At 56.6% G+C, this 17,879-nt stretch overlaps 1 protein-coding gene across 1 annotated transcript; it reads left to right on the top strand.

Moving 5' to 3' along the window:
• LOC126046537 (L-gulonolactone oxidase-like) lies at positions 1-17,582 on the top strand. The gene is made up of 12 exons (XM_049819078.1): positions 1-144; positions 1,669-1,770; positions 2,423-2,548; positions 3,982-4,076; positions 5,598-5,688; positions 6,358-6,543; positions 14,145-14,252; positions 14,693-14,769; positions 15,622-15,771; positions 16,168-16,332; positions 16,804-16,894; positions 17,216-17,582. The coding sequence occupies exons 1-12, from the start codon at positions 142-144 to the stop codon at positions 17,342-17,344; spliced, it is 1,323 nt and encodes a 440-aa protein (XP_049675035.1). The 5' UTR covers positions 1-141; the 3' UTR covers positions 17,345-17,582.
• The last annotated feature ends 297 nt before the right edge of the window (positions 17,583-17,879 follow it).

Raw genomic sequence — 17,879 nt, forward strand, 5'->3', positions numbered from 1 at the left:
AGGAGAGAAGCTCCTTGTTGACCCAGAGAGCAGGAACAAGCTCTGCCAGCCTTGGACCGGCCAGGATCGTCCCTCATTCCTGGTGCCGGAGCAGCCGGAGTCCCGCTCGCTCCAGCAGCATCTCGTGGAGAGGCCGACGGGATGGTAAGGAAAAGCCAACGCAGCCAAGAGGGGAATTTCTCAGGTTTTGGGGTGGGAAGGGTGGTCTAGGCAGCCATGCGCTGCGGTTGAGGCTGTCGGGACAATGCGGTTTTATTACCAGCTTTGATATGGATTTAATAGCCAACATTGCCTTGATGGGAAATAGGAAAGGTGTCTTGGAAAAGAAAGAGAGGGAAGGAAAGCCAACAGATTCCCTGGATAAATCAGGTCAGGCTCTGGCTGCTGAACTGGAGTGTTTTCTAGCCTATGGCTTTTCAGTTTTCTCCATTTTGTTCTTTTTTTTTTTTCTTTTTTCTTTCTTTTCTGTCTCTCTCCCCCTGTACCCTGGCTCACAGACCAGCTCTGAGTTTTAACTTGCAGGGGGGATGCTGCGGGGCAGCCCCAGCCCCACCTCCCCCTCGCCCCGAAGGCTCCCTGCTGCTATCTGGGCTATCATCTCCCATAGCTTTCTGATGGCCCTGGCTCCAGGCAGTGTCACCTCCCGGGGCAGGATGATGGGCCATCCACTGTCCCTGCCCTGCCCAGCCCCCAAAAGCAGCCTGGGGGGCTGGGGTGGTGGGGGAGAAGGAATGGGGGGGGGGGGGGGGGAGGATGCTGCAGACACCCCTGGGAGAGCCCCTTCTGCACCCCTGGAGAAGTTTGGCCAGTTTTGAGGGCGGGGGGGTCTGCTCTTTGGATGGGACCTGAACCCATCATAGAGTCAGGGAGAAGGAAAATGAGCTGAGGGCAAAGGAGGGAACCTGGGTGTGTTGGTGGGGCAGCACGTTGGATCCAGTCCTGGCAGGACCAGGGGGATTCATCATCTTCCCTGGGGCTTGGTGCCCAGCCCCACACCAGGTCCTTCCTTGCCCAAGCCCCAGTTGGGTTGACCATGGCCAGGGGGGGAAACTGATCCCCCCAGCCAGAACCCATCCAAACCACCCTGGGGATGCCCTGCCTTGGGTTAACCACTGCCTGGAGAGGGGATGGGTCTTTGGCTGCACCCCTTCATGCCAGGCCTGGGGACAGTGTCTCAGGGTGGATGGCTGAGGTGATGGTTGGAGGGAGGTCCCAGCCTGGTCCCAGTCAGCCCCTACTGCTGAGGCCGTCTGGGGACACTGGGACATGAGGCCATGCCCATGGGCCACGAGGTAGGTATGGGTGCTGAGACCAGGTCTGAGAGGAGACCACGGCAGAAGAGGCCATGCAAAGCAAGAGGAGCCCAGCAGGCGTCGTGCTGTAGGAGGAAGGGATGGGCTGCGCTCAAGGGAGATGTCTCAAACAGCCCAGAGCGTCCTCCCATTTCTCCTCACTGACTGCAAAGGGAGCCCCGGCTGACTTGCTCACATGGAGGCATGTCTGCTCTATGGACTCAAGGGGTTGAGATGAACCTCTGTGTCCATAAATAATTAATCTTTTGGGAAACCTGGCTCTGGTACAGTGGTCTCGGTGGACGACGGATGGGCTGTGTGGAAGAGCAGGGGAGGCGCTTGCTTTCTTCTGCTTTAGCTCTTGGTTTTGCTCCAGGTTCACGGCCAAGGAGGATTCAAGTTCCAGAACTGGGCCAAGACCTATGGCTCCTCTCCAGAGTTGTACTTCCAGCCCACCTCAGTGGAGGAGATCCGGGAGGTAAGGAAGGTGCTTCCAGGAGACCACCCATTAGAAATGAAGAGGAGGAAAGGCCAGGAAGGGCTGTGATGTTCCATCATGTTCAGCCAGAGAGGTCGCAGTTGGTGACAGCATGAGTCCTTCCCCTAGCCCCAGGAGATGGCCCATCCCGCTGAACCGCACGTGTTCTGCAGCAGATGTGTCAAACACCTAAAAGACGCAGAAAACCGGCATGCCTGTCCCCAGTTGGACTCTGTTCCTTGGGCATCAGCATCTGGCAGCCTTCTGGGGTCCCCTGCCCGCCCCAGCTGCCATGCTGAGGGGTGGGAGTCCTCTGTCCCTTTTGCCACCCCAGAGATGCCTCTGTCACCCTAGAGTGTCTCAGGGGGGCATCGCCTCTTTTGGGACCATAGAATCATAGAATGGTTTGGGTTGGAAGGAACCTTTAAAGGTCATCTAGTCCAACCCCCACAGATGATGCCAAGGGCTGTCTTAGGAGGTGTCTGGGCTCCAGGGGTGGTTTTAACTCCAGATGATGAGTTATCCAAGTAAATGGATGTCAACCGTGGGTGAGGTTTTAGCTGGGGATGTCTCGCAGAGCCTCTGCCACCGCCCTGAGCACACGGCTTTGAGGGAGATGCTGGACGCTCAGGGCCGCCTGCTGTCTCTGCAGATCCTGGATATGGCCAGGCAGCGCGACAAGAGGGTGAAGGTGGTGGGGGGTGGTCACTCTCCTTCGGACATCGCCTGCACCGATGACTTCATGATCCAGATGGGGAAGATGAACAGGGTACTCAAGGTGAGACCGGCTTCTGGGAGGTGGCGCGGTGGCCCTGAAATGTGGTGGCACCCCTGCTTGTGTGACCACCGAGGGCTGGGAGGCATTGCGCCAACGCTGCCATACCCAGGGTGGGAGGTGAAAGGATGGAGAGGCTTTCCTCTCCTCACAGCCAGGAGTTTTCCCAAACCAGCCCCTGAAACGCTGGTGCAAGACTGGGCAATGCACATTTTCCTGGTATAAAAGCATCCTTTGTGCACTGGAAGCATGTGGAGCGGCTATAAAAACACAAAGCAGTGATGTCTTCCCGGCGTGCGTTCAGCGAGGGCTTAGCCTTGGCACGTTGTCCTCGTCCCAGCACGGGCTGCTGGCTGGGGAGGAGGTACCTGGCAGGATCTCTTTTCGCGGCTCGCTTGATGCGAGCTTGCAAAGGTGCCTTAGGCGCAGCAGCCTGGCAAAAACCCGGCTGGAGGTTCGTGGTCCGTGCTTTGTTCCTGCATCAGGTGGGAAATGTCCCCGTGGGAGATCGCTCCTTTTGATGACGCTGGGAAGGAAACAGCTCTTCCTGGTTGTCTGTGGATCATATCCTGAATAACTTCGGGAAGATGAAAGCTGCTGAGAGGGAGAGGTTTTCCTGCCCTTTGCTTTGCATCCAGACCTCCGGTGTGTAGGGAGATACCGGGCTCTTACTGGGCCTGCATGGCTGGCTGGTTATAAACAGTGAGAGAACTGACTTTTGTGCATGTGTGCACGCCTGTGTGTCGTGTGTGCATGCACATGTGTGTGTGTGCATGCACATGTGTGCGTGTGCATGCCTGTCGTGTGCGCATGCATGCATTTGTGCACATATACATGCATGTGTGTTTCTGTACGTGTGCACGTGTGTGTATGTCTGAAGCTGAAGGTGAAGAAAACCTGGCTCTAGCAGCGTATTCTGAGAGCTGGATCATACTGGTAATTAACAGCAACAATTAATTAAGGAACGGCTCTCTGCCTGACAGCTCTGTCTGTCAGAAGCGGGATGCATAGCTCCTAACGGTAATAAGCTCTCCTTCCACCAGGAGCTGGCTGGAGCTGGCTGGGCAAGGCAGGAGGGCAGCGTGAAGAGGTTTGCTGAAGGTAGAGCCTTGCTGGGGGGTGTCTTCTCCCTTGCATTGACCAACACCGGGGAGAAGTTACGGGAGTGGTTACGCACCCCTGAGACTGGGGAGAGCAGAGGGGAGCAGGGTCTGGACCAGGGGCAGGAACCAGTGGTACCATTGGGTTGGACGAGATTTGGGTTGGGTGAAGGTCTGAGAGAGGTGGCAGGTCAGGATGGAGCAAGTCCCTCGTGGTACGTGACTCTCCTGTACAGATGTTACCAACTCCGCTTTGGTAAAAGCCGAGGTGTTTTCCATGGGGTGTTTCTCCTCCGAGCTGTGTGACGTTCCCCTCTCCCATCCCATCCTTTGCAGGTGGACAAGGAGAAGCAGCAAGTGACGGTGGAAGGTGGGATTTTCCTCTCGGATCTGAACATCGAGCTGAGCAAGCACGGGCTGGCCCTGGCCAAGTGAGTATGACGCGTGTGCGGGGCCACCCCTGGGCATCCTCCCAGGTGTCTGTCCTTGTCCCAGACCAAGTGCTGGGACATGGCAAAACAGGGATGTTTGAAGAGCTTTTACTGCAGAATAAGGGTGTTTGCTTCAGGATCTGGTCTTCCAACAGGGTCCTGCAGACTGCAGGTCAACCCCCTCCACAGTGGAGTAGCTGATCCTGCCTTGGAGCAGGAGACTGGACAAGGGGAGCCTTTATCCCCACACCAGTCCTATATTCTCACTGTACCTACCAGGCTGGTCCTTTCCGTGTCATGAAGGAAAATTCTGCACTCCCCGGCCCTAAAAAGATGAGAGCATCTCTCCTAGGGAGGCTGACAGCAGGCAGCTCTGGGCAAAGGAGGTCAGTGTTGCACAAAATTAGGCTAGAAATGAGGTTTTGATGGCAAAAGGCAGTTAGCCATTGGAATATCTTAGCAGGAGGCATGGGACAGTCCTTGCTCTGCATTGCTTTGAGATGTCTGCTGTCCCCAGAAGAGGAGGTGGGAGTGATGGGCTGGGGGGTCCATGGCTGATCCCTCTGCCTCCAGCACATGTGGTTCTCCCTTGCAGCGGGTGTCTCGTCAAGGGCTTGGAGGGCCCCATGTTCAGATAGGGGTTTGCAAAGGAAATAGCCATGGAGAAGAGCATTTCTCACACTCAATCTCTTTCACTTGCTGACCTCAGAGACGAAATTGCTCTTTAATTACAGTCTACCTCAATAGCTGTGTTCCCCTGTCGATAAAAGCGATGAGTTTGTCAGAGCCCCGGCCAGGGCTGGGGTGAGGGTTCAGAGAAATGAGCCCCACCGGAGCAGATGGCCAATGGAGCAGGACTCCTTCGTGGAGGAGGAATCCACCGAGGGTTGCAATGATCACAGAAACCATGTCTGGTTCAGGACGTCCCTGCTCCCCAGCTGTTGGAAGCTGGAGGAGTGTTTGGGGGAAATGGCAGGAACAGCACCCTGTTTGCTTTAACCTTCTACCACCCCCCCGTGTCCGCCTTGGCCAGGGTTGGAGGAACGGACCTTGGTCTGCAGACCTTATGCTTGTGGATGCTCCTTCCAGCCCTGCTCCACAGTGATGTTTCTGGGATAAACCAGGGTTCCTCGCTGCATGCTCTGACTACATATGGGAGGGATGTCTCCATCCCAGTGAGTCCCTCCAGGCTGATGAGGAGAGATGGGGACTTGTGAGATGGGACACGGCTGAGTTGACCACGGTGACCTGTGTTCACCAGCTGCCTCTTCCTCCCCATGGACTCTAGCAGCATCCTGATAGATATGTCCCATGGAGACATGCACACAGGGCCAACAAACCCACCTGCAGCTGCAGGATACCCTGAAGGGTGGAAAACCCCGCTCGTTGGAGCAGGGGGGGCATGTCCTGGCGGTCTCTGTGAAGGGTCCACACGCGCTGTAACGCCTGGCACGGGGGGCTGTGCCCCACGCCGCGTCCCACGCGCTGAGGTCCTCATCCAGCCCCTTCGTCTGCCCCCAGCTTAGGAGCTGTTTCTGAGGTGGCAGCGGCCGGTGTGATCGGGACAGGGACGCACAACACTGGGATCAAGCACGGCATCCTCCCCACCCAGGTGAGACGCGAGTTGGGAGAGTGTCAATGCATGGACATCAGCATCTTGAGGGCTTCAGGGAGATGTCCCATCACCCAGGCCGGGCCTGGTGTGCCCAGCCCTGGGGTAAGGACGCTGCAAGCGGGAGGGGTCCTGTGCCCCCGGGATGGAGCTGCTGTAGGACCTACCTCATCTGCCAGCTGAAACATAATCCAGATCAAAACTCCGTCCCTGTGCTTTATGGTTTTATAATCCAATGAATAAGCTCTGTACCAAAGGGAAAGCAGTTCTTCTTATATTGGAGCCCCCCAACCCCAAATTTCTGCAGGACCTGGTCTATTTTTAACTAGACACTTACGAAAATCCTCCAATCCTAGCTCAAATCCTGTATGGCAATTCCACTGATGGTTATGGAAAAGTGCGGTAATTTGGGGGAGTTTTACTTCTTTATTTGATGGCTCTTCCTAGCAACCCCCAGAGAGAGAAGGATCCTTTTATGTCACTACATCAAAGGTGGCAGGAGAGGGGCTGGTGGAGCCAAGCTCAGCAGAAAGTACCCTGTGATGACGGTCGTGGTACAGGGGTCTCCCTGCTTAGCCCCCAGCCCAAAGTTTTGGGGTGGATGAAGGTTCTTGGCATGGACCTGGGACACCCTGAACGCTCGCTGAAGCTTTGCTCCCTTCTCGGCAGGTCGTAGCACTCACACTGCTGACAGCCTCGGGGGAGATCCTGGAGTGCTCCGAGTCCATCAACGCGGACATCTTCCAGGCTGCCCGCCTGCACCTCGGCTGCCTGGGCGTCGTGCTCACCGTCACCTTCCAGTGCGTGCCCCAGTTCCACTTGCACGAGGTGGCCTTCCCCTCCACCCTCACCGAGGTACGACGTGGGCGATGCTTTTGAAGCTTCCTTGGGGATAAGCAAAGTTCTCGGTGAGGTGACACAGTCGGGGGAAGACTGGGAAGTGGTCGCGCTCTGGTAGAAAATCCCACACGTGTGTGTAGGTTGCACTCCTTATGCATCTTCATGGTGTGCTTCATGGTGTCCTTGAAGCTGGAAACACCTCCCGGGTGACAAAGGAGAGGAAGGAAAAGCCATGTTTCTTAGCAAACGCCATTTTAACTTCCCATGGGTGGGAAGAGCATCTGGGAGCGGAGAGGTGCAGGTAGTGGGGTGGGGACGAGGGGTACTCGTGAATCCCACCTCTGCGCCGCGTAGGGCAGGTGGGCGGTCAGGACCTGCCGCGAGACATGCATTGCACGGTGCAGTTGGTGTTCAGGAGCAAAGCAGGGTTTGAGGTGCAGCCCCTCGCGTGGTTGCAAGCTGAGCCAGAGGCGAGGGCTGAGTGTGCTCTGGCAGCTTTGCTGGGCACAAAATCCGGGAGGAGCCCGGGTGGGGAAGCCCAAGCTGCCGTGAGTCTACAATGAGTTCTTCGGTTCTCCCAAAAGAGCAGGTGGGACCTCTGCCCCTCGCATTGGGACCCTCTGCAGCCACCCCTCTGTGTCCAGCCTGGGGGAGCTGGGCAGAGAGGGCGAGCTGCGGGGAAAGACATGGAGACTAAAGTTAATTTCCTTTATTTATTGTTCCTGGTGGTTTCTGAGAACTGCAAGGCACCGTCTCTGGGAGAAGTTGCGTCCATTCTCAGCTGCTTTCAGCTCCACATCTGGCCCAGGACAGCTCAGGGGTGTGAAGGTGACGTGAAACCTCACCTCTTTCATCACTGCTATGCTCACCCCTGAGCTGTTCCCAGGCTCCTCTTTTAAAACTGGTCCAGACTGATACAGTTGTTTTGCATTTATCCAGCCTGAGATTCAAATAGCTGATTTTACCGTCCCAGATCAGCCTCCGTGCAGCCTCGGTGCGGCTTGTGTCTGCAGCAGCAGGTTGGTGGCTTCCAGTGTCCTCAGGAACCTGCCAAAGACTTTTTGTGCTCGCCTTGGGTTGGGGAGACCGACCCTGAGCTGGAACGTGGCTGTGTCCTTCAGAGACATCCTCTGGGTTCTGGCAGGGGAGATGGGACGGCTGTGCTGCAGGAGGCTGCTGCGGGAGGGATGGCTCCTGCTCGGGAGAGATCTCCTGGCTGGGCTGGAAGAAGAGGCAGTTCCCTCTTTAGGGAAAAGGCTGGACAATGAGACCCCTGTCAATGTCCCCGTGTCCCGGCCTCTCTGCAGCATCGTCCTCACTTCTCAGCATCAATTGTCCCCTGCCTGACTCAGCCCGGGGGTGATGGAAACAGGACCCCCTCCTCCAGCTGTGGTCTACCCCTCGCGTACAACCCCGTGGGTTTTAAACTATTCCCCCGTCGCGTGAGCAATGCCTGAGCCTCGCTGCAGGCGGGGATCAGCGAGAGGAAGGGCAGCCGCAGCGGTGGGGAGCTGCTTCGGGCTGCGCGATGCCAGCGGTCCCACCGGAGCAGGGATGGAGGTTTGCCATCAGCTTCATCTTCCCTGGGCCGCCTCCAAGCCGCGGCGGGGCTGAGCGTGGAGGCTCCAGCACAATCAAGTTAGAGAGGCTGAAGGAGCCCGCCGGCGTCAGCGCTGCCGCCTTCGGCACTTGCTTCTGTCCTCGGGAAACGTCACCGTGAGATGGATCCGCCAACGCCTCTGCTCCGTTTAACCCAGCGTTCGCAGGCACTGGCAGGTCAGAGGAGATCTGGTAACTCCAGGCACGCATGACTAAGCCTAATGCAGATTTAATGTTCCAGCTGGAGAAAATTACCCTTGCTGGAAATCCTGGTCTGGTCTGATGAGCTGACGTGCTGCCTGGACTGAGCAAGAACAGGGAGAAGACTGTGCCTGCGCTGAGCCAGCATCCCTGGGGGCTGGCGGTGCCTAGCTGGGTGCCGCAGGAGAGGAGCAGCATCCCGCAGGGCATGGCTGCTCCCACGAGCCGTGCGCTCTCCGAGGAAGTGCCGTCTCCCATCTCGTCGAGTCCTGCTGCTCGGCTAGCGGACAGCCTTGCTTTTTCCAGCGACAGATGGGTCACTTAAAATAGTCCATGGGCATCTTGTGCTCTTGAAAAGAACTTGGTCCCTTCTTCTGTGTGAGGTCAGGGTATTTTTTCGGGATGGGGCTCTCCATCTCCCAGCGTGCAGGTTGGGTGAAACTCTTTTTTTTCCTTTGAGCTGAACTTGCGACAAACCGTGCTGGGGATGAGAAGGAGTGTGATGGGTGACAGATTTCAAGGGGCAGACTGAACAAATCCCTTATAAGGATCCGACCCCAGAGCTGCACTTGGGTCGTGTGATGGAAAACTCCCTTTAAACCAATTGTCGTGTTGCTACTGGACTTGTCTGTCTCCGTCTTGCCAGAGGGCCATATCACCCAGACTAAGGTGTATGGTGCCAGTAGCTGACCCACCTGGGACATCCCCAAGGGAGGGTGGCTTTCTGAGGAGGGTTTCTGACCTGCTCTCTCATAGATTAGGATCTTGCATGGCTCTGAACGGTTCACATGCTGTCTCCTCCTTGGCAAGTTCTGCTGTCCCACCATCCATCCTCTCCCTGTTGTCCCCTCTTCTTGGCCATATCCCTCCTGAAGACAACATCTTGCATGTAGCCTATGAAAGGGCACTTAGCTGACCACGGAGAGCATGAGGAGTTTAGGTCCTTGTTCAGCACGTGGCTGAGGCACTGGGTACAGTGTTTGGGGGTGCTGGTACAGAGATGCTCAGTGCTCGAGAGTGGTTTCCTCCAGGCGAGCTTCCCATTCCCAGCAGGAGCCAGGCTGAAACAGGCTGATTTCCCTCGAAAGAATCATGAAGTGCCCTTTTTTGGGGCAGCGCATCTCCTGGGCTTTGCGAGCTTGGGTCTCCACGTGGTTGTGTGGCCAATGGTGGGTGTGATCTGGTTCCCTCAGAAAGCATTTTGAAGGCCCAGTGGGCATTTCTACAGAGTGATTTGAAGGAATTCTTTCTCCTGGGAACACATCAAAACTGACTTTCCCTGTCTCTGCCATTATATAAACTCCTTTTAACTGCTGGATGCATTTCCTTGGAGCCCTCCCACCCTCACGGTGCTGGGAAGCCGGATGGAGCGAGCTGTTCCATCTGGTGCTCAGCCCCATCACGGCTGGGACATCCTGGCACAGCTGCTGTATCAGGATGTGACCTACCGCCTTGAGCTGAGCAATCATCCAGCTTGTTCCAGCTCTCTGGCACCAGATCGTCGCTGGAGGCTGCAGCATTGCACAGGCTAAAGCCTACAGAGAAGGGGCCACCTGCAAGTTGAAAGACCTGGTGGCCTCCCAGATGCCGTGTGGACTCACTGCGTTCACTGGAGGGAGTTAGATTTCTGGATGGGGAAACTGAGGCAGAAAGTCCACCAGGAGGAATAAACCAGTGGCGGTGGAAAGGAAGCTCTCCAGGAGCTTGGATCTGCTTCAGCCACAATCGTATTTGTCCTCCTGGGAGGTCTGACGTCCCTGCTGGTGCATCCTCAGCGTCATCCTCATCCATTGTCTCATTTGGGTCTCACAGGTCCAGTTCCAGCCCTGGCTAACGACAGCACAAGCCTTCGTTAAGTCAGGCTCATGAAAAATAAATAGTCCTTGGACAAAAGCAGCAAAATTTGTTGCAGGATTGATCAGAGCTGCAGCACTAGTAAAGCTCTGAGAAACGCTGTCCTTAATTTTTTAAGGACTGAATTATTCAGTGCCCTGTTGGGGTGGCTTGAACACCACCAGGAACGTGAAGTTAACGCACTTTTGCAGTATCTTCTTTGCAAGCCCTGATCTGAAGCAACCCAGTGGTCCTTATGCCATGCCGTGGGTGGCGGGGCCGGCCGAGGAGGTGGACAGAGAGGTCCGTACACATTACCTGAGTCATTAACGTGTTCGTCTGCCTGCTGTCACCCCCCTAAGAGCAGCTGCACCAGAGCAGTGAGAGCTGGAGCACTTCAGGGTCTTATTTTTCCTGGGGGGTAGGAAGGGAAGACAGAGGAATAAGGGGAACCCACCAAGGTATTTCTCCAGCATGCAGTGAGTTCATTACCGGTGTTTCCAGTTGCAGAGGTGATGAGTTTGTGTCTAATGGCTCAGATGTATTTTTTGCCTGTGAATTGCCTGTTCGCTTTCTGAGCTGCGACTTCGCTGGTGTCCTGCAGCAGGGAGTTCCCTGCTTTAAATGCATTTTAAGTATCTTTAAATGTGGTGGGAGCCTGCCAGCTCCTTACGGCTTGGTCCTCACCCACCCTGCCAGCCTGCTGGGACCTTCACTGCATCCTCTAGCACCTTTCCTCAGCCAAATTGCTAGGTTGGGAGTTGTTTTACACCTCCTAATCTGCCTTTTAGCTAGGGAACTTAAGCTCACGTGCGGGATAACCCTGCTATCCTGAGTGGGACAGGTAGCCCAGGCTGAGCTTTACCTTGCTCAGCATCATCTGCCTGGGCTATGCCCCCTGCACAGCTCAGCCCATCTTTCCCCAGGTCCCTCGGGGCTGTTAGGAGGGTGAAACAAGAATGCACTCTATAAATATTAATGCCATTATCAATTCTCGGTCATCGCTGCTCCTCGCCTGCTTCCAGATCTCCAGCTTTCATGTCGAGTGGCCCAGCGAGGCGGAAGAGAATAATGGCAAGGGAGCAGGTTGCTTGAAATATTTAAGCCTGAGTTATCTAAGACATTGCAAATAATATATGTGTCAGAGGACCCAGGCTTGGATTTGTGGTTATGTAAGATCTGCATGCTTTCTTTTCTGGCCTCGTGATTATCTTTATCACTGGGATAAACTCAGCTGCTCTAGCTGCTGACAATGACCAGGATCAAGGCACGGGACTGAGAGGGTGCATTGCACAGCTGAGGTCACCAGAGAGACCTGCAGAGCATCCCTGGGTGGTGGCAGGGATGGAGTCATCCTTCCCTTGTCCCAGACCTGCTGGGAGGCTGATGAGGATGGATCAGACTCGGATACGATACTTCTTCCCCGGGTCTTTGCAGCTTTGGGGCTTCCTGAGCTGGAGGCGGTTTGTATATGTGTAATAAGGCAATGACTTTCTCTTCTGGAAGGTCTCTGATCTGCTTCTGAACCCATGCAAACTTTTAGCCACCTGCAGACTTGCACAGCTTAGCGACCTGGTGGGTGAAGAAGTGCTTTTTTGGTCTGAGCCTACCACTGCCTAAACCTAACCTTAATCCTAACCCTAACACTTTGGGGGCTGTCCCAGGCACCTGGGACGGATCCCTCCGGCTCAGCTCCCCCAAGACCACCCATTGCCTTAACCCCCCTCTCCATTGCTGGGCCTGACCTCATCCCTCTTAGCCAGAAATGTTGTTTTTGGTGTCAGTGAACGGAAGCGACTCTTCCAACCAGGGCTCGGACACCGTACCCCGACGCGGTGGGACCCTGCCAGGCGCAGGCAGCACGCAGGCAAAGGGGGAGGCTGAGCATCAATCTCTCCCAAAACGCGAGCTCCCCCTGCTCCCTGGCTGCCCTTCATTGCTCGGGCAGACCTACAGGACATGTGCTAGTAACTTCTTGTGCTTCGTCCTCCGCAGCACCTTGGCCACATCTGCTGCTTGCCCCATCCTTGTCCTCTCCCTGAAAACCATCTGGAGCAACCAGACCTGCATTGCAGCAGGCGGGGTGCCTGACCCTCAGCTCAATGAGCTCTCGAGGGTGTTTGTAAGCAAGAAAGCAAGCGGCTTCTTTTGACCCGGCCTTTGTGAACCAAAGGGATTTGTTCTGGCGTCCTGGGAGGGAAACGAAGATGAGCAAAATCCCCTGGGTCTCTGCAGGCTCCAGGGTCATCTCCGTTGTGTGCATTGGTCACGTTACAGTGACAAGATTTCCACTGCCCGACCTCTGCCTCCGACTCCGGCACTCAGCCAGCCGACGACGTCTCCAAGGACTCCCGAAGCCGGCTCGCTCGCTGCCTTCAGCTCTTGCCCGCTGCGCTGTAATTATCCTACAAAGTCGCGGGCTTATTTTCTTCAGACCGATATCGCAAGAATCAAAAGCGCACATTGAAAAGGTCACCCACTAGCAATTTGCTTCTGCGCTCAAACGCCGCAGCTGGAAGACAAACAGACGTTGGCAGGATCACCTTGGGAAAGCTGCATCCTTCTTTTCCTCACATGTTTTAGCTTCTCGATTAATTTGTTCCTAAACCAAACCGATGAAAACGTGGGGTCGTAGCTTTTGCCCTGCTTCTACTTCCACAACCATTAACTGTTTCCGACATAAGAACTTCTCTGGCCAGAAAGTAGGCTGTTTTGGGAACATTTTAGAGAGATTTTGTGGCTTTTGGGAGCTTGCAGATGTGGTGATGGAGGCAAAAGCATTAGCATTATTTCTTAGCAATTACAGGAATACACTATTCATCCTCCCATCCTCCCTGCTTTAACGGGACCGTGGCATTACAGCAGTGCGGCCCCACGAAGACCCTCACCTTATAGCGGGGTCCCAGCAAGATGCTCAGTGCTAAAGCAGCCCAGCTTGGTGATTAATAGCTCATTAAGACAAATCATTCAAATGACACAGACAGAAAGGAGCAGCTTTGCAGCTAAGGTTGCCAAGACCTTCCTGGGGTTATATCCATGGGTCATTGCACCTTCTCCTGGGTCAAGCAAACTCGTCGAAGCAAAGCTGCTGGGTTTTTAAGCTTTTCTGCAAAACTGCGGAAGATCTCTGCAGGAGGAGCAGGAGGTCGTTGGAGAAGATGTTTGCAGGAGGGAGAGGTGCTGGCCTGGCCAAAACAGCACCGTGCTGGGGGTGAGCACAGGTTCTCGCCACCCTTGCATGCACAGGCAGGGAGAAGGGACAAGGGCTGAAAGGTCTTTTCATTTCTGTGGGTGCTGCTCTGTCAGGCAGCAGGGTTTCTTCCAAGCAGTCCAAGAATAAGAGCCCAGTGGCTCTGGGAACAGGCTGCATATGTCCTGGGGCTGCGGTCACCCCCTCGAGCCCCATTACCTGCATTGTTCTGCCTGTCCCCTGCCCGCTCCATCCCCTGTTACATCCCGGCTCCATCCCCTGTTTCCCCGGGGCTCCAGAGCCGCAGAGGGTTGTGCTGCCAGGGTGTGAAAGCTGGGGAGGGCATCCTTGATGTTGGGCCAGGAGGTGGATTTCGGTAGCCCCTGGCATGCCCCACTGTATGGCTGATGGCTGGAGGGGGCTGGCTGTGCTGCCTTGTCTGGGAATGCCTGATGGGACAGTTTGGGGGCTGCAGAGGTGGGCCAGATGCAGCCCCAGCAGCATCTGCAGGACGTGGGGGTCTGCCACGGCCGAGGGAGATGAGATGATGGGCATGCTCGGTTCCCTTCCCCAGATGTTGGGTCCATGGTCTCTATTAGCCCCTTGGTGCTTGGTTGGGCTGTATTGACCCCCCTCCAACCCAAAACTTGCCAAGACTCTGCAGACAGACTCCTTGGACCTTCCCTGGCATTCCTGGGAATCCTCCAAGGTGCCTCCAAACCCTGCTCCCAGGATCCCTGCTCCATGGTGGGGTTCAGTCACCAACCAGCACCCATTTCTCTGGTTGTTGCAGGTCCTCGATCACCTCAATGACCACCTGCAGAGATCTCAATATTTCCGATTCCTGTGGTTCCCTCACAGCGAGAACGTCAGTGTCATCTACCAGGATCCCACCAACAAGGCAGGTCCCACCGGGCTCCATGTGGGAAGGGAGAAGGGCCCGTGCACAAAACTGAGTGTTCTCCCAGAGCCGGTGTTTAGGATGGACTTGCAGTGCAAGGGCTGCTGGGGGGGGCTGATCAGGGAAACGGCATTTTGGGGCCGGGCTGGGCTCTGCCCCATGCTCCACGGTCTGGGTGTCCTGGGACATGGATGCAGCTGGGGCTGTCCAAGCTCCCAGCATCCTCATGACAAAGCCTGGTCTCTTCCTGGGCACTGGATTTGGCTCTTTTTCATCATGGGAGGGAGATATGGGGAGTCCCAGGGTGCCCTTCTCCAAATCCCTGCTCCCAGCTTGGTCCTGGTCCAGGCATGTGCTCCCACCTTCATGCCCGCTGGCAAGAAAGCTGCAAACCCTGCTAGTCCCTAATGACCATCATCTTCCTCTGCTTGGCTTTGCAGTCCCCCTCTTCCTCTGCCAGCTGGTGGTGGGATTATGCTGTTGGCTACTATTTGCTGGAGTTTCTGCTCTGGATCAGGTAAGGGCATGGTCTGGGCAGTGTTTGGGGACAAGTAGGGTGGGGTGGGTTTGTCCAGCGCTGGCCTCATCCAGATCTGTTCTCTGCAACTCTACATCGAAACCTGTGCTGCTTTGCTGCGAGTCCCAGGGAAGATGGCAAGAGAGGACTGTGACTGCGAGCACCGCCATCCCTGGGGAAGAAGGAGACGCTTGTTCTCCTCCAAGCAAGCTCCTGCGCAGGAGGAGCGAGTTTGGGTTGGGATTGATGTCTGGGGCTGCACTGCCCTCGTGTGTGCACAGAGATGGAGCAGCAGCGCGGGTTTGCAGCAGCAAAGGAGCTTTTTGGAGGAGGGTGGTGGCTGTGAGCGTGTCCTGAGCACCAGGGTGGAGACGGGAGAGCCAGGCAGGACACCGTGAAGAGGGAGAAGAGGGACTGTGGCCACTTAGGACTCTGCCAAGGGGTCCACCCTGCCACTCCACCCTGTCCCCAGTAGCTCTCGGTCCCCCGGCGTGAGGATGCCCAGTGCCCAGCCTGGGAGGCTCTGAGGTCTCGAGGGGGAGGGAAGGTGATGACCGAGCACCCCTTTTCTAGCTTCCAGCAAGAGGAGGGGGAGGGAGCTGAGGACAAGGGTGCAAGGTCCAAGACCAGGTGCAGTGAGCACAGGCAAGCTCCAGGCAGGGCTGCAGGACCCCATGGGCTCCAGCACCCTTGGAGTATGGCAGCTTTGCTTACAGCCCCTTGAGAGGGCATCCCCTTGTCCAGCATCCCCAGGCTGTGGTTTGTGGCACCACAGCTCACAAGCCTGCCCTCGGCAATTCCCCGGGCAGCAGCTCTGCGGTCAGGTCTCACCTTCTGCTCTCTCCCCTGCAGCACCTTCGTGCCCAGCTTGGTGTGCTGGATCAACCGCTTCTTCTTCTGGCTCCTCTTCAGCTCCCGGGTGGAGAATATTGCCATCAGCTACAAGATCTTCAACTACGAGTGTCGCTTCAAGCAGCACGTTCAAGACTGGGCCATCCCCATGTAAATGGCTCTGCAGACCCTCCCTGTCCATCCCCAGCCGAGCTCAGTGTCCAAACCACGTGCCATCCCCTGCCTGTGCTCTGCCCCAGCCCAGGCTGCCTGGAGCAGGAGCAAGGCCGTGGAGAAAGGGACCTGGCTAGGAGACACCATTCCTACCTGCAAGCTTAGCATGAGCAGCCTTCTGCGTCCCTGTCCTGGGGCACCAAATCCGTGCCACACCGTGTCTTGGGGCTTTGTGAGCCCAAAGCAATGGGAGGGATGTGCTGGGACATGCCAAGCCATTCTCTAATTAGCGTGGGGCCAGGGATGGAGCTGTGGGGATGGGGGTTCAAACCCGAAGAGAGCTGGCTGTGCCCATGCTGGCATTAACTGGGGCTGGGGGCTTCTCCTGGGCAGTGAGAAGACGAAGGAAGCTCTGCTGGAGCTGAAGGCTGCCTTGGAGAACAACCCCAAGATGGTGGCTCACTACCCCGTGGAGGTGCGCTTCGCTCGGGGGGACGAGATCTGGCTGAGTCCCTGCTTCCAGCGAGACAGCTGCTACATGAACATCATCATGTACCGGTGAGCCATGTCCCCATTCCCCCCCTCCTCCTCCTCTTCCTCCTCGGGTCAGTGGTACAGCAGGATCCCAGCCCAGAGACCCAGCAGCAGCAAATGCACAGCTCGAAGACACTCACACCAGCTCTTGGCTGGCACTGGCAAGCTGGATCAAGCAAGCTCCTGCACCTTTGCCCGCTCACCCCACTCAGGCATTTGCAGGCACCAAGCCAGCAGGGATGGGGTGGCCTTGGAGCACCCCAGAGCCACCCACCGCTGTTTCTTGAGGATGTTGTCCTACATGAGGGTCCACTGGCCAAGTACCGGCAGCATGCTGGTACCCAGAGGGTTTCCATCACCCGGTGCTTGTCAAAGAACCCGTGATGGGTCCCTGGGGTTGTCCTCCCCAAGTCAGGGTTTCTTGGGAAGGTTTCCTGGGTGTGCAAATCCCCCCACAGCCCCCGCTAATGCCCTCCCTGCCTGACCCACCCCCAGGCCCTACGGGAAGAACGTCCCCCGCCTCAACTACTGGCTGACCTACGAGGGCATCATGAAGAAGCACGGTGGGAGACCACACTGGGCAAAGGTACTGACGGCCCCGCTGCTCTGGGAGGAGAGGGTCTGCGGAAGGGGGTCCCTCCCCCTTCTCCATCATGGGAGGGGGGATTTGCAGTCGAGTGGGGGTCAGAGAAGGGCCCCCACATCGGGCTGGTCCCAGAGGGAGATGGGTGCCTCGAGGAGATGGTGTTCCCCTGTTTGCTACCCACGCTGGGCACGTAGATAAGGGGATGGAGGTCCCACCACTTCTGCAGGGGCTTCCCACAGTGGTGTAGGGGGGGGGTGTCCAGGGACAGAAACACGTTCCCCAGTGATGGGCAGGCCCCCTGGGCACTCTTCTCTCCTGCAGGCCCACAGCTGCACTCGGAAGGACTTAGAGAAGATGTACCCAGCCTTCCCCAAATTCTGCTCCATCCGGGAGAAGCTGGACCCCACGGGGATGTTCCTGAACACCTACCTGGAAAAGGTGTTTTACTGATGGGGGCAATGTGGGGGGTGGAGGAAAAATCAGCCATCACCCCCACTTCTCGGGACACCCCCAAAGCTCACGGTCCTCTGTGGTCCCAATGTGTCGCACCCCCAGCTCTGCCCTCATCTGTCGCGACAGCAGGCAGCAAGGGCTGGCCCCACGGGCAGGGACGTGCTCTGGTCTTGATGCTGACAAGGCTCTGCGGTGCCTGGGAACCTCTCCTGGAAACCAGCAGCTCGGGGAGGACCATGTCCCTGTCCCCCCAAGACCTGTACAGCCCCAAGTGCCTCCTGCCCAAGCCGACATCTCAATAAAGACCTTTCTTTGAACAGAACTTATCTGAGCCTGTGCTTTCAGCCTGGCTGCGTGTGCGATGGAGGCGCCCGGCCCTGGGGACCGAGGAAGGGGCTCGGTGTCCCTGTACAGCCCCACTGCGGGGGTCAGGGCTGGACATGGAGACCAGAGCCCATTGCACAACCTGGGGCTGGTGCCAACCATGTCCTCGAGCTCAGGCCATCCCTCCTTGCAGAAGCACGCAGGCAGA

Source organism: Accipiter gentilis, chromosome 16 (genome assembly GCF_929443795.1).
Source record: "Accipiter gentilis chromosome 16, bAccGen1.1, whole genome shotgun sequence".
Taxonomy (NCBI): Eukaryota; Metazoa; Chordata; class Aves; order Accipitriformes; family Accipitridae; genus Astur; species Astur gentilis.

What these genes read in the sequence shown, in the direction of transcription:
- LOC126046537 (XM_049819078.1), top strand. An exon ending in CAGTGGAGGAGATCCGGGAG is followed by an intron (nt 1,771 to 2,422) that starts GTAAGGAAGGTG and finishes CTGTCTCTGCAG; the next exon opens with ATCCTGGATATGGCCAGGCA. An exon ending in ACGGCATCCTCCCCACCCAG is followed by an intron (nt 5,689 to 6,357) that starts GTGAGACGCGAG and finishes CCTTCTCGGCAG; the next exon opens with GTCGTAGCACTCACACTGCT.